We start from the raw sequence: 13,223 nt of genomic DNA on the forward strand, positions 1-13,223 counted from the left end.
GAGTTCTCCAATAATGCCAAAGAAAAAGGTACTTTACAGATTAGTAAGTGCAGCAAATGGATAACCCTTTGAGAATACCCAGGCGAGGGTACACTCTCGCTGCAACGTTTGGCAGGACGCAGAACAAATTAGGTTGATATAACATGACTAGGTGCTAATTAAAATGCTTTTGTCTTGGAGTGAAACGTAAATTTGGTTTAAAAAGAAGCGGCCTGGTTGAAACTAACAGCATGCAGCCAGTGCTCAAAGGGTTATACGACGTAAATGCAAGAGAAATCAGGCAACATTAGTATAATCTACCTTCCACACAAAGAATTATAGCAAAGTTTAAAGAGACAGTATCCCCTTTGGAGAGAGCAAAACTGACAACCTTTCTTCCCTCAGAGACCAAAGTCTGTTGGATGGGAAGCAACTCAACAATTTCTTTCTGATTCCCAGCGTAAGCAACCTACCTGCCACTACCTGGATGCTATGCAACATGAAATCTCGATAGCCAAAGGATAGAGACCTCTGTATCAGTACGTCAGAAAAGTCAAATCATGTCTCAGCACCTCTGTCCCGCTGCTGTTTCACTGGAGATGTTACACGGTGCTTGCAAACATACGGTTCCCCATGACTAGCCTCCCATTTCTCAGCAGTGAGGATAACAAAGGGATACTGTCCCTTTTTGACATTAGATTTACAGATTGAAGAAGATAAAGAGGGGAAAAAAAATCTGCTTTTTAACTTATGTAAACTGAAAAAAAAGGACTTGAACATCAGCAGTCCATAGCTTGAAATGTATCAAACATACATAAGGGAACACACGAGCACAGAAGTATTCGTAACAGATCGTCCAAGAGCACGCTCCGCTACGAGATCCAAACAGAGTTAAATGGAGTAAAACTCTCCCTGTGGAAAAACATCTAGCTTGGCACCATAGGAGAATACAGACTCGTTTAAGTTTAATAAAAATAGCTTCTAATTAATACTTCAGAGTTCAAAAGTTTAGCAACAAGCATATGATCGGCTAACCCCTTTAAACAAACCAAAAAAGTCTCTCCTGCCACAAATGGCAATTTATTAATCACTGATTTCTGTGGCAAAAGCTCACATCCTGTAGAAGAGCTACGTAAGTCAAACTACCACCAAAAGAGGCTAGAAAAATATTAGGAAAAAGTGCTTTCAAAACCAAACCAAAGTAAACATTCAAGAATACACTGTAGGTGCTACGTTTCTGAAAGCTCACTCAACTTGGAATTTTACCAAGTAGTAATATGAAAATTAAATGTCTTTGCTAATAAATTATTCCTGATATTTTGTACCCTGTTATAGAGTATCTTCCATGTCAAAGTTGCCAACTTAATTCTCTCTCCTACTTAAAAATATCATATAATGCAAAATTACAGTACTGTGTAGTTTCTCTACCCATAGCTGCAAAACTGGAAGAAATATTTCATATGGAAATAACCAATTCTTGCAGTAACAGCTTTTACATTTATAGTTTCTATGCTCCCCCCTGTTCAGAAAAGCCTTTGACTGCATAATAGTTGTCGCTAGAACACAGTAATAGTTCCCGTATTATTGAAGGCCACAGAACATTTAACTATATCTTATCTTCCTATGTACATATGAAAAGAAAAAGCAGGACACTTGGGAAATTTGTTTTACGATATGCGATCAGATCGGAGATGGTCGATTCACTCTCTCAGGCGTACTTTCATAAAGGGAAATTAAAGAAGGTGAAAATCTGATAAAGATACAGTAAAAGGCCCATGGTTTTAAATTTAGGACCAAGAGTTACCAGTCACGAGACTACAATTACAGGCCCTTTGCACAATTATTCCAATGAGGGTTTTAACTCTAAAAAGTGTATGCAATACTTCTACTTGCAGTCCTGCAAAAATACTGGCTACACGGATTAAGCCCCACTGTAACGGGAATATACTAGTGTTGTTGATTAGACAGCTTTTCATTAACAGCACAAATTAGTGTTCTGCCTACCCTTTTAGAAGCGCAGAGCGGGTTTAAGTCCCCAAGCCAAACGCTTTGTTGAAACCAAGAGATTAAAGTGAGACTCTCTGCCATTCATCTTGCTAATATAAATGGAATGACGTTGTTTGCATTAGAAAATTTTCCACTCGAATCCCTTAAGTGACAATAGCTAACAGGTACCAGTAATATGATGTTGTCAAATCTCAAAAATAAACTGGCATGGAGTTCAAACTGTTCAATCTATTTATAGCCATCTAAGACAAAAAATAAACACTGCCCTGCTAAGGGGCTGTTGGCTAGCGGCTGCACAGGTTTGGAAGTCTCTCACTATTGAAAGACTAGTGCATAATACTGTAATTTAGCACACAGAAGAACACCGAAATCTCCATCACCTACGTTACCAGAGCAATCTAACCAGTTCCTCACCTGCTGCTGGTGGATGCTGGCCACTAACTGTTGGCAAATCCAAAGAGCTATCAGACATGACATGCTTAAGATCTCCTCCCATATCAGCCAGTTTCATGTCAAACTGAACAGACAACGCGTCTTCAGAATCCTCCTTGCCGACACTGCTGCCACCGATAGAAGGGAGATCCAGAGACTTCACCGAAGCAGAGTCTTCTTTGGCCTGCTTGAAAGCTGTGACTTTGTCCATGAGGGACTTTTCCACGCTGTTGCACGTGGAAGAAAACTTGTTAGAGTGAAAGTCAGCAAAATCATCATCGCTCTTCACTGAAGAAAGCGTGTTGTCCTTCGCCTCCTCAAAGCCTACTCCAGAGCCTTCCAGAGAAAGCTGTTTGAAGATATCGTATTTGGTGGGCGTAGCAGCGGTGGCAGAACTCTGCCCACTCTTCACCGTGCTGGCAGATGAGCCAGAATGAGGAACAGGACCGGCCTCTAGCTTAAGCGCATTGTATTTGTCATCTGGTTTTTGTTCAGGAAATCCACTGCTATTGTTGAAAGCCATAAAATCTGCAAAGTCATCTTGTCCACTGGCTGACGCGCAATTAGAAAATTCCCCAAAAAGGTTGAACTCTCCAAACTCATCAGCTAAGCTTGAACTTTTGCTGGGTGCTGGTTGGGCAGTGGTAGGTGGAAGGGGCGGTGGAGGAAAGGAGCCTGATTTTGATGTATTAAATGCAGGTGGAAAGGATAGCTGCTTGTTTTCTCCAGTAGAGGAAAAGAGATCCAAGTCTGCTAGGTTCAAAGAGGTCTTCGCTTGCGTTTGCTGTTTTGACTGAACGGGCAGAGGAGGGAAGGATGTAGGGAAAGTTTTGTCTTTTGTAGGTGGCTCTAATGGTGAGATACTGTCAGCGGTTTTAAAATCTGTGAAACCATCATCGGTTCCTGCAGGCTTGAATTCTGCAAGGTTATCTCCTGAGAACAAAAACAACGAAAAAACAGTAAGACACCGCAGTGACAACAAATACATCATACTCACACCATGCAAGCAAGCAAATTATTTCATGCAATGTCAGAAGTTTTTATGCAAACTATTTAAATTAAGACCTCAGGATGCACGTAGAACTGCAAGCTCAACTTCTATGAACCACACAATTTTCAAGGTCAGCGATTCTAATATTCATTCCAGCAAACACTTAAGTCTTTCAAATAGCTTCAAAGTTATATTAAATTCCCTTTGCACTGAGTTAATATCAAAACACACCATGACCAATAGATTCAAAAGGTGATCACTATCGTCTCATTCAGCTTCCACGTAAGTTCTTTTTCCCACCTCATCCTTCCCATATTTGCTAAGCAATGAATGTAAACTTGAATTTCACTTATACTGATATAGTATTTGCCTTCTTACTCAAGCAATTCTCCCCCTCCCTCCCTTCAAAATATTGCCCAAATGCAGTTTCTTCGTGGGGCAGAGGGTGAAACCCTGGAGATAAGCTGAAAGGGGAACATAGGAGAGACCAACTAGACCTGCTCGGTGGCTGAAGGTATTTTGAAAAAAGCTCACTTAAAAGGAGGAAGCCAGCCCACACGTTTATCCAACTGGGCACAATGGGGAACCCAGGGGGTGGAAGAGACAAAGCCCCAAACAAAAAAGAATGCAAGGCAGTGACCCTGACCTGTTGTTTTAGAACATTTTTAAGCTCTCATTTTAATCTATCATGTTTTCTTTCTGCCGGGTTCACCTAAGCATACTATAGTGTCAAGCGATCAGAACTTCAGTTAATGCAATATAACTCAGCCATCTTCTGGCTTCTGCTAAGACTGATTACAGTTTTACTCGGAAACTTGGAGACAGACTTTCACGTGAAAATCAGCACAATTAACTGTAAGATGTGCAGATCTCTAGTTCAACTACATACTGAATGTAAGATAGTACTATGTACGGATTATACTTTAAACCTAAATATACATTAGTTAACAATGTTTTCACTGAATTTACATCAAATAGTTTGGTGTACTTATTTTACAAGTTTCTTCCTGTTCATACACAATTATTTTTTTATGAAGCAATTTCTTTTGAATGTGAAAAACGTTGAGTTAACCCATTCACCAGCATGTACATACTTAGACTACTTGTGAATTTAAAGTATGGATGCATACTTTAAGACAGGTGTCCAATAAACAGATTTTGCTCTATTTTAGAAGCACACCATTAACATTTAATTCTTAACCTACCACACAGTGTCATACTTTATAATGGTAGTAAAAGACCATGACTATATCTAACATATTCTTGCATTCTCCCTCCCCTCCAAATCAATTCACTTCACCCAGCAACACCACAAATATTCGTGAAATTGCTATTCAATGATCAAAACTAAAACATCACAGCAAACTAAACTTACTGATGAATTGCAAACTTTTCCATTAGAAATGTAAGCTGGTGAAAGGGTTAAGAGTGGTCAGACCTGGATTACAGGCAAATATAGTAATTTTCTATATTTTAGAACATGTATGGAAAGAGATAAAATGTTACTTCATTTCATTGCATGCATTTAATCCTGAAGAGGTACTGAGCACAAAACATTACAGAAGTTTCAGAAACTCAGTGTCTGAAAAAAAATAATTCCATCTTTGAAAAATAAGGAATAGGAGTGAACTCAGGTAAGCAGTTTTATCCTAGAATCTGAAGTTGTTTTCTAATAATGAAACAAAATGCTGGATATGACATAACTGTGCAGGTCAGATTAAGTTATTAATAGACAGATCAGAAGATAAACATATTACTAATATACGAAAGTTAGCCGAGTTTGAGGTTTTTTTCCCCCCATCTGATTAAAAAGATGAGATTACCACTTATATCGCATAAATGAAACATAGATGGTTCTGGAAATAGCTTAGGAAAACTCTGCTTTTGTAATTACACAAAAGTTCCACTTCAGATGCCATCTAGGTTTTACTTTTCCCAATCAAAAACAATTAAACACAAATTTCAAAATAAGTGATCAGATTTATTCTTAGAGCACCAGAGACCGTGAAAAGTTTAAATTCTGCGCTAAGAATAGAAAAAAGTTGTGATTTTGTCCAGAAGCATCTTATTCTGTCTTCTAAGAATACATGACTTCTTACTTAAAATGAACAATTATCATTATTTTAAAATAAAACTCAGAAGCATCCAAAAGAGATGCCAATCTTCCAAAATATAATTTGTAGATTGTTCCAATAGTATATTGTGCTATTTTTTCAGGATACTTCCTGCTAAGGTTAGAGGAGCAGAAGCACCATTATTCTAGAATTCTAACAATGGAAATTCTGCAGCTCATAGCGAATCGCTAATAAAAAAAAATAATAATAATAATAATCATGAAAGCATATCAAAACAGTTCCAAAAAACACACTGCTTACCTAAGTATTTGCTCTCTGACGGTTGTTCTAATTCACGGAAAGCACTATACTTGTCTCCACAATCTACTGAATGTGAGAAAAGAAATAAATTTACATAAAGATATTATGAATTTCTTTTGTAAATTTCATAGTGGCATTTCTCTGATTTTTTATATTAACATTATCAATGCCAAACTCAAGATATATGAAATACTGCAATGAATTTTTCCCTTTACCTCCAAAAGTAGCTGTACTTTCAGAAGGCTTCTCAGCTGCAATTCCTTTAAACACAGCGTACTTATCAGTGGATGAGAGTGTCTTATTACCTGGGAGTGGCATTAGTAAAGAAGGAACACTAAAAACAAAAGAGATAAAAGCGAAGTTCCTTAATTTATCCATAAGAAATCTACATTTCCAGGTTTTACTTAGAGGAGCCTCTTATTATGACTACACAATTTGGATCACTAAACCTAAGCTTGTATCCTAAAGAGTTCTTAATCAAGAACCTGATGTAAACTACCTCAATATCTAATAAGAATAAGAGCATGTAAACAGGCAGCTGGGTAACTGATGGGTGTAACTCACCTAATTGTATTTCTTTAGGCCAAAAGTCAATTTTCACCCTTCTTGATTTTAATTGATACCAAAACACGAACAAAACACTCCAGAACTTTAGACCACAGGAATTCTTAGCCCAGGAGAGAATAAGCACACAGGCATACCCTGGAATCACTGCTGTTTAATTTATCACTTTGCCCAGGGCAGCATAAGGACAATTGTCCTTGATAGAACTAGATACAGTAAAGAGTTAAAACTGCATGAGATCTCGCCAGCTCCATATTTCAGCTTATCTACTTTTGATTATATTTCATTACATATTGCAAAGTTAAGAGAATAAAGTGGAACCACTGTTCAAAAGGAAGGAAAGGATAACTTTGAATTTCTGTCAGCACAGACCAGCAAGTTCAGGTAGCTATCTAATCAGCAAAATAAGGATTAGACCACAGTTACACAAGCAAATCTTTTTGCACATAAACACACTCTACTTTATATAGTAAAACTGCCGTAATAACCTAACACTATGTTAGCAACTGCTGTAAGATTTAAAAGACGTTCCGCGAGAGCTTTGCTTGCCCTCCACACAGGCCCCCTTTATCAGACCTTGGCAGCTCTACTCAACAACATCCTTCACATATGAATAATGCATTTTACCTCTAGTTTATGTCATTCAATACTATGCACATTGAAAACGTGAATGAATTTCTATGGCGTTCTTTGGCCTGAAGCAAGAATCTTTCCAGAGCCATTTAAATCTCCTTATCAGCAGCCTACAAGCAACATACAAACCTAGCACTTGCACACACGTGCTAATGACGGTCTGCGATGCTTGCAGACAGACAGCGCGATGTCAAAAAAAATATAGCTTATGGTAACATAATTAAATTTCACATCACTGCAAAACAGGCTATTAGATATGCAATCTTGGCAAATGTAATGGTTAATCATCTGTACTCTACAGATGGCTTTTTTTTAAATAAAGCTCCATAAGCAATTAGATTATAGCTCATTGTAACATTCTGTTCAAAACTGAACGCTTTTACAACTGAATAAAGAGAACTGCTGCAGTGAAAAAGAAACTTTTTTTTTTTTTTAACGATCCCCTACTTCCCATTGCGGAATTTACAAACAATATTTCTGCTAAAACTTTCAGTAACAGAAGAGCTTTAATTGCAAAATGACGTCTAATACAAATAAAGATATACTTAAAAGAGAGCATCTTCAGATACACGTGGCATTGATTGACATCAGCAAAATTAAATTTCTTACACAGAATGCCGTTAGGCACAGTGTAACAGAACAATTTGTTTTAGTATCACCATTTGATGTCACTGTTGAGGAAGCGACTGGTAATCACTGCTTACCTGGAAAGGGCTAGTTCTAATTGCAACTAAGAACAGTCAGTTCAATACACAGAAATTTTTTACGTTCACAATTAGACACCTGGGAGGTACAGAAAAGTTTGCCATGTGCAGTAAAAGGAAACAACACTGAAATTTTGTTATCACAGGACTCTGAAGGATTAATTGTAAACTTTCAAAGGGAGTAAACACGCTGACTTATTTTGTTATACAAAATTTGCCTGATGGGGAATTACATTTTGGCGGTCTCCCAAATGAAAAGCCAAGATTGCTTAAATCTGAATGAGATTTCAATTGAGATTTATAGTCAGTTATTGAAAGTTTAAGCACTGGCCAGAGAAATGACAGAAATAACAAAAACCCTGTCCACCGGAGTGCTCAGTCAGTTAAGATTATGATGTCATGCTCTTTGCATGAATTTTGGGGTCCATATTCAGGGCCCGAAGAAAGACCTTGATGTCAGCAACTGGTTTCTATTACCTCCAACAAACATGGGGTCCTACTTCTAATGGAAGCACACAGCACTAAATGCAGAACTCCTCTGTCCCAGCGTATTTTTTCCTGAAGAGCTTTATGTAAGATTTTCGCCTGAATGCACAGTATGAAGTAACTTTCGATTGCCTGTGCCATAGTATAAACACTTAAAAACCTATCCCCATACCTTGTAAACGCAATTTACCTCAGCATGACGACTAGAATGCTAAAGAATGGCCAACCACCTATGGCACATCAAATGTCATTTTTGATTCAGAAAGCCTAATTGTAGTTGTAACAACCTTCAAAAGAAACTGTCAGAGAAGTCGGGTGACAGAAGAAAATTACAGGCTAGAAAGCTACCCACAAAAGAGGAAAAATACTTCATTTCTTAAAAGAGTTCTAAAATACTGAAGGGGTGGAAATTAAAGATCTACTACCTGCTCCTGTGCTGTGAACTTGCTGCTTTGGAGGAGGCAGTTACATCGCCTTGGAAATCAGTGAAAGAATCATCCAGTGAGCCAGACTTTGAAGCATCTTGAAACTCCTGGAAGTCATCATCTTCTGGTTTTACTACCTGAATTACAAACAACATGTAAATTGCTATATTGTTGTCTTTTCAAATTGTCATATAGCACGAAAGCAGCGTAGTGTGATCAACTTAGGAGGAAAAAAAAAAGCAAAAGAAGGAAAAAACCTTTCAACGTTAGCACGCAAAATCAGCATGGTCAGTGTTTCTGCTTTGCCTACACCTCACCCAACTCAGAACACAAGGTGCACAGGACTACAAGTAGTATGCATGAAGAACAGGCGAATAAGGAACTCTGCTCTTTTCACATTAAATGTATTATTGATCATAGCTATGTAATCTTTTAATATAGGACAAATATTAATAATTTAAAATCAATCAATAATTTAAAAATCAATACACACAACAAAAGCACCAGAAGAAATATTTTCCGAAGAAGGATGAATCATATTTGCAAACAGCAAAATTTTATCACCTGCATGATTTAGTGAAAGGTTTTCATAATTCTCAGCACCTCCTGAAAAGTCTGACTTATTTACAAGCTAATAGTCTGTTGTGTAGTTTAATCTAAAATTCCATTTTATGTGCATTACAAAATCCTAACTACAATCCTATTGCAATGCAATTAGTCTGTAATGGGGAATGCTTTTGTACCTCTTCTAATGCCACCAGAAAGAAATGGAAAAAATAGAAGAACATCCTTAGTGGTGTGACTTCATGTTTTCCGACGTCACGTGCTAGATTTCAGCTCCATTTTTTGCTGTTTACTTAAAGCCTGTTGTCACAGCGTAGCTTTGAAAGAGTCAGGCTAATTCTCTTTCCAGGACAACAAGAGATTTGCCACACAAGAAGAGTGAGCTAACCTGGCTGGGCGGGTAGGATGGCACGAATCCTGCCGAAGGCTGTGCTGCAGCTCCTCCCGCTGGTGCCGTGATGTTCATCCCCATCACGGCCGGCCCAATGCTCAGAGGCATGGAGACGGGTGGTGCAGAGGGCATCAGAGGCTGCTGGCTCACCGTGGCAGGCAGCGGCATAGGAAATCCAGTTAAAGTCGGAACGGGGGCCGCTGGAAACTGGTTTAACACATCGGGACTCACTGCAGGTATTCCCCTCTGCAAAGGCAGAAAAGCAAAGACAACCATATACACACGTATGCGTCAACACAAAGGCACACTGCATTCTCAATTCCAGTTTCTAGCTTGTATTACTGAAATCATGAAAGAGCAGGCTACTGGTCAAGCTTCAAGTAATCCTTCCAAAGCAAAACATGCTATCAAGAGCCTGTATAAGTGAATCGTACGCAACACCCTGACTGCTGGAGTTACACAGAAGGTAATAATAGAATCACAGAACGGTTTAGGTTGGAAGGGACCTTAAAGATCACCTAGTTCCTATCCCCCTGACATGGGCAGGGACACCTTCCACTAGACCGGGTTGTTCAATGATACCGGCCTGGTGGGCAGAGGCATTTGACAGCATTCTTGTTCGGCTTTTAGTAAACCAATCTAGAAAGCACTGGCAAGCAAAGCTATGCCAAACCTTGTGTGTGCTATATCATCATCTTTCCTACCCACCACTGCCACAAAGTACCTCAGCATCCATCTCCACTGCTCAAGATACCTTAATTTTCATACAGGGCTGGTATTTAGAAATAAACTAAGACATGACAGTATGCTGACAAAGAATGGAAGCCTAAAATTAACACTCCACTGGTTCAGGAGACAGGTATCAAGTCTAGCTATTCACAGACTAAGGGATACAGTAACCACGTAGTTTGAGGAAAACGAGTATACAACAGAAGAAAAGCAGCCAGTATTTTCTACTAGAAATGTGTATATATGTGTTTGGTAGGTATATCCAAGAACTACCTTCAACTGACACTAAAGAAAGGAGTAACTGAAATGTAAATACAGGGGATGAAATTATAATCCCACTGACGTTACAAGGGGAGTTTCTTCTCTGGACTTCAACAGAAGTAGTATTTTACCCCAGGGTGGTATGCCTGCTACTTGTGCTGACACGCAATCCATCTGTGGCAGATCAGTTAAGCGAACTGCCTTTTTGCAGTAATCGCCAAAGTGTTAGTCATACCTGAGTGACTGCTATCATAGCCAGGACAGCGTAGAGCTCTTCTTTTGTCAGCTTCCCAGGGGTGGTACGGTTGGCTAAAGCCCATATTTGTCCAAGAGTCTCTCTGGGCAGTCCAGATGACATCAGTATGGGATAGAGTTTAGCTGTATCTATTCCAGTAGGAGTCAAAGTGGTTTCTAAAATTTTCTTATACAACTCTGTTAAGAGGGAGCCAGTAGCAGACAGTGACAAAAGTCAGTCAGTATTAGTCAGTATTAGCAGTGGCTCGAAAACTGCTGTTTTCAAGTGAATTTAAGATCATTTTTCTATTTTGTCTCAAACTTAACATTATATCTAATTAGTACCACTCAAAGCATCAGGTAAGGCATCGGCATTCTGGCATTGTATTGTATCATCACATTTCATCTAAATATGCTATTGGACAGTCTTTACAGACAAGTTTAAAACAAACAGAAATAATTTATAAAAAATACAGTTAATGCTCTATTTCAAAACATGAAAACATGTTTCATTAATGAAATTGCAGGACAACCCATGTAAAGAGATAGTTATAACAGCTTTATGTATTTAAACCTCAGTGTAATCAATATTTATTGCAGCATTTAATTTTCTATTTACTATGTTATTTACATATATAAGATAAATAGCCTTAAGAAATGAGCCTGCTTAATTAGAAGACGTGCCAAAAAACAGACTACCCATGAAAGCAGTATTATCAGCAATGCAACCTCTACTAGCATAATCTTCCGTCATAACAAATTCTAGATTAAACATTTAACATGCTTGAATAAAAATCCATACTTCTTCAAATATAGATAAAGCCACCATAAACATGTAATGTATCAAAGATATAGGATTCATTTAACAACTGAATAATAATACTTCGATCAATAAATGGCAAGGTAAGCACACGAACATTCACGCCTTACACTGCCCGCTTTCTTTTTTACCTGGGACCAAGCTATCGTTGTAAATCCAAGGAGGCATCATTTGCTGAATTGGGTCCTGTGAAGGGAATACTCCAACTCCTAAACGTATTTCGTTCAGTAACAAAAAGAAAGACAGTTGTATTAGGATATACAGATGCAGAGTATAAAGATCTTAGACACTAGATCATAGCTGGTCAGTATCATTTAGCATTTCAGGCAAAGATTTTAGATCAGAATCACTGCTCAGAGGAAAAACAGATACTGCAGGAATATGTATTTCAACATAACTAGAATGATTTGGCAGTAACAGCAAGAATATAGTTATATACATAATGAAATAAGGAGCTCCTCATTTGTCTCCCTCTTAATTTGTGGTTGTACAGAAGCTCAAGTCTCATTGTCTCTGTAAAATTTCATAGTGACAGTTCTGCGCCATATGAAATTTAGTCTCCCCATCAACTACACGCTATTAGGGCTATTTGTGGAATAAATAAATTCATACCAACCATAAGAACCGCCATGTTCCTCCAGAACATCTTTAACAGGGAAATCCACAAACAGCCTATTAGACTGAATCTCAGCGAGATCCTACCCCATGCTCACAAAAATGTATCCATTGCCCCATTGCTCCCAGCCTTCAGACCCAGAAGCTATCACAACCGCCTTCACTACTACAGGCTTCTATAACATGATCTGCCACACTTTACTCCCTGCAAATTGTTTATTTCCTTCTCCCCTGTGTGGACTTTTCCCCTCAGTCTCATGGTTTTACCTCCTATCTAGTCTCCCTAAGCAGATTTTATGCTCATCTTGGATGGAACGCTGACAAAAATCAGAATAATTTCAGACTTCATTGTCTTTCCCAGTGCCCTTGCATCTCCTCATCTTCCACATGGATTCTCTCCTGACTGCAGTCTAATTTCCAATCATCCCGGAACTCCAAGCACATTTTAATATAAGCAATTCCTTCCATTTCACCAGCCGAGCAAAATAAATTTGCTACTTCCTCCAGTCTCATTATTCTTCAGCTTTAACCACCCTTCCATATACTTCTGCATCCTACCAATTTTTGCATCTCACCCTTGAATCTCTTCGATAACATTTACCCCCTTAAAAATCAAATAATATGAGAAGTGAAAAGGAATTCTCAGCCATATTTAGTTGACAGATAGGAGAGTCTTCCTCAAAACTTTGATAATATCCAGGTGAGTAAAGGTCTGGCATTTTTCAGCATTATCACTTAACCACTAAACTTCTGTTCCTCACAAAGTATTTCAGCTCATCCTTCAAAACACCCCTAACAACATTTGGAACTAGGCTTAACTATCGTTGCTCTACATAACCACTTCCAACACACCCTCCTCTGCAGGCTGTATTTAAACACATTCTGTCTCACACTCTTCAATAAGGGTAGTTTCCTGCCTCATTCCATTCCCCCCCCCCCCCCTCCAATTTTTCTTAAAAAATCAGGCATCAGATTGTGTTGGATTTGTACAAAATGAACAATGCATTTGACTG

The 13,223-nt window shown here is 38.5% G+C and overlaps 1 protein-coding gene across 5 annotated transcripts in view; it reads right to left on the minus strand.

The window, feature by feature from the left end:
* Positions 1-13,223, minus strand: part of SYNRG (synergin gamma) — a gene marked incomplete at its 5' end in the record, with an annotated part of 41,218 nt that overhangs the window by 14,841 nt on the left and 13,154 nt on the right. For 4 of the 5 annotated variants that reach the window (XM_082492886.1, XM_082492885.1, XM_082492884.1 and 1 more), the window contains 7 exons: positions 2,401-3,351; positions 5,785-5,847; positions 6,000-6,118; positions 8,597-8,733; positions 9,549-9,797; positions 10,777-10,973; positions 11,727-11,804. In XM_082492886.1, coding sequence (XP_082349012.1) covers positions 2,401-3,351; positions 5,785-5,847; positions 6,000-6,118; positions 8,597-8,733; positions 9,549-9,797; positions 10,777-10,973; positions 11,727-11,804 — 1,794 coding nt within the window. The remainder of the gene's footprint in view (positions 1-2,400; positions 3,352-5,784; positions 5,848-5,999; positions 6,119-8,596; positions 8,734-9,548; positions 9,798-10,776; positions 10,974-11,726; positions 11,805-13,223) is intronic. The other variant, XM_082492887.1, reaches the window with a different exon arrangement.

The sequence above is a fragment of the Vanellus vanellus genome, assembly GCF_965231255.1.
Source record: "Vanellus vanellus genome assembly, chromosome: 19".
Taxonomy (NCBI): domain Eukaryota; kingdom Metazoa; phylum Chordata; class Aves; order Charadriiformes; family Charadriidae; genus Vanellus; species Vanellus vanellus.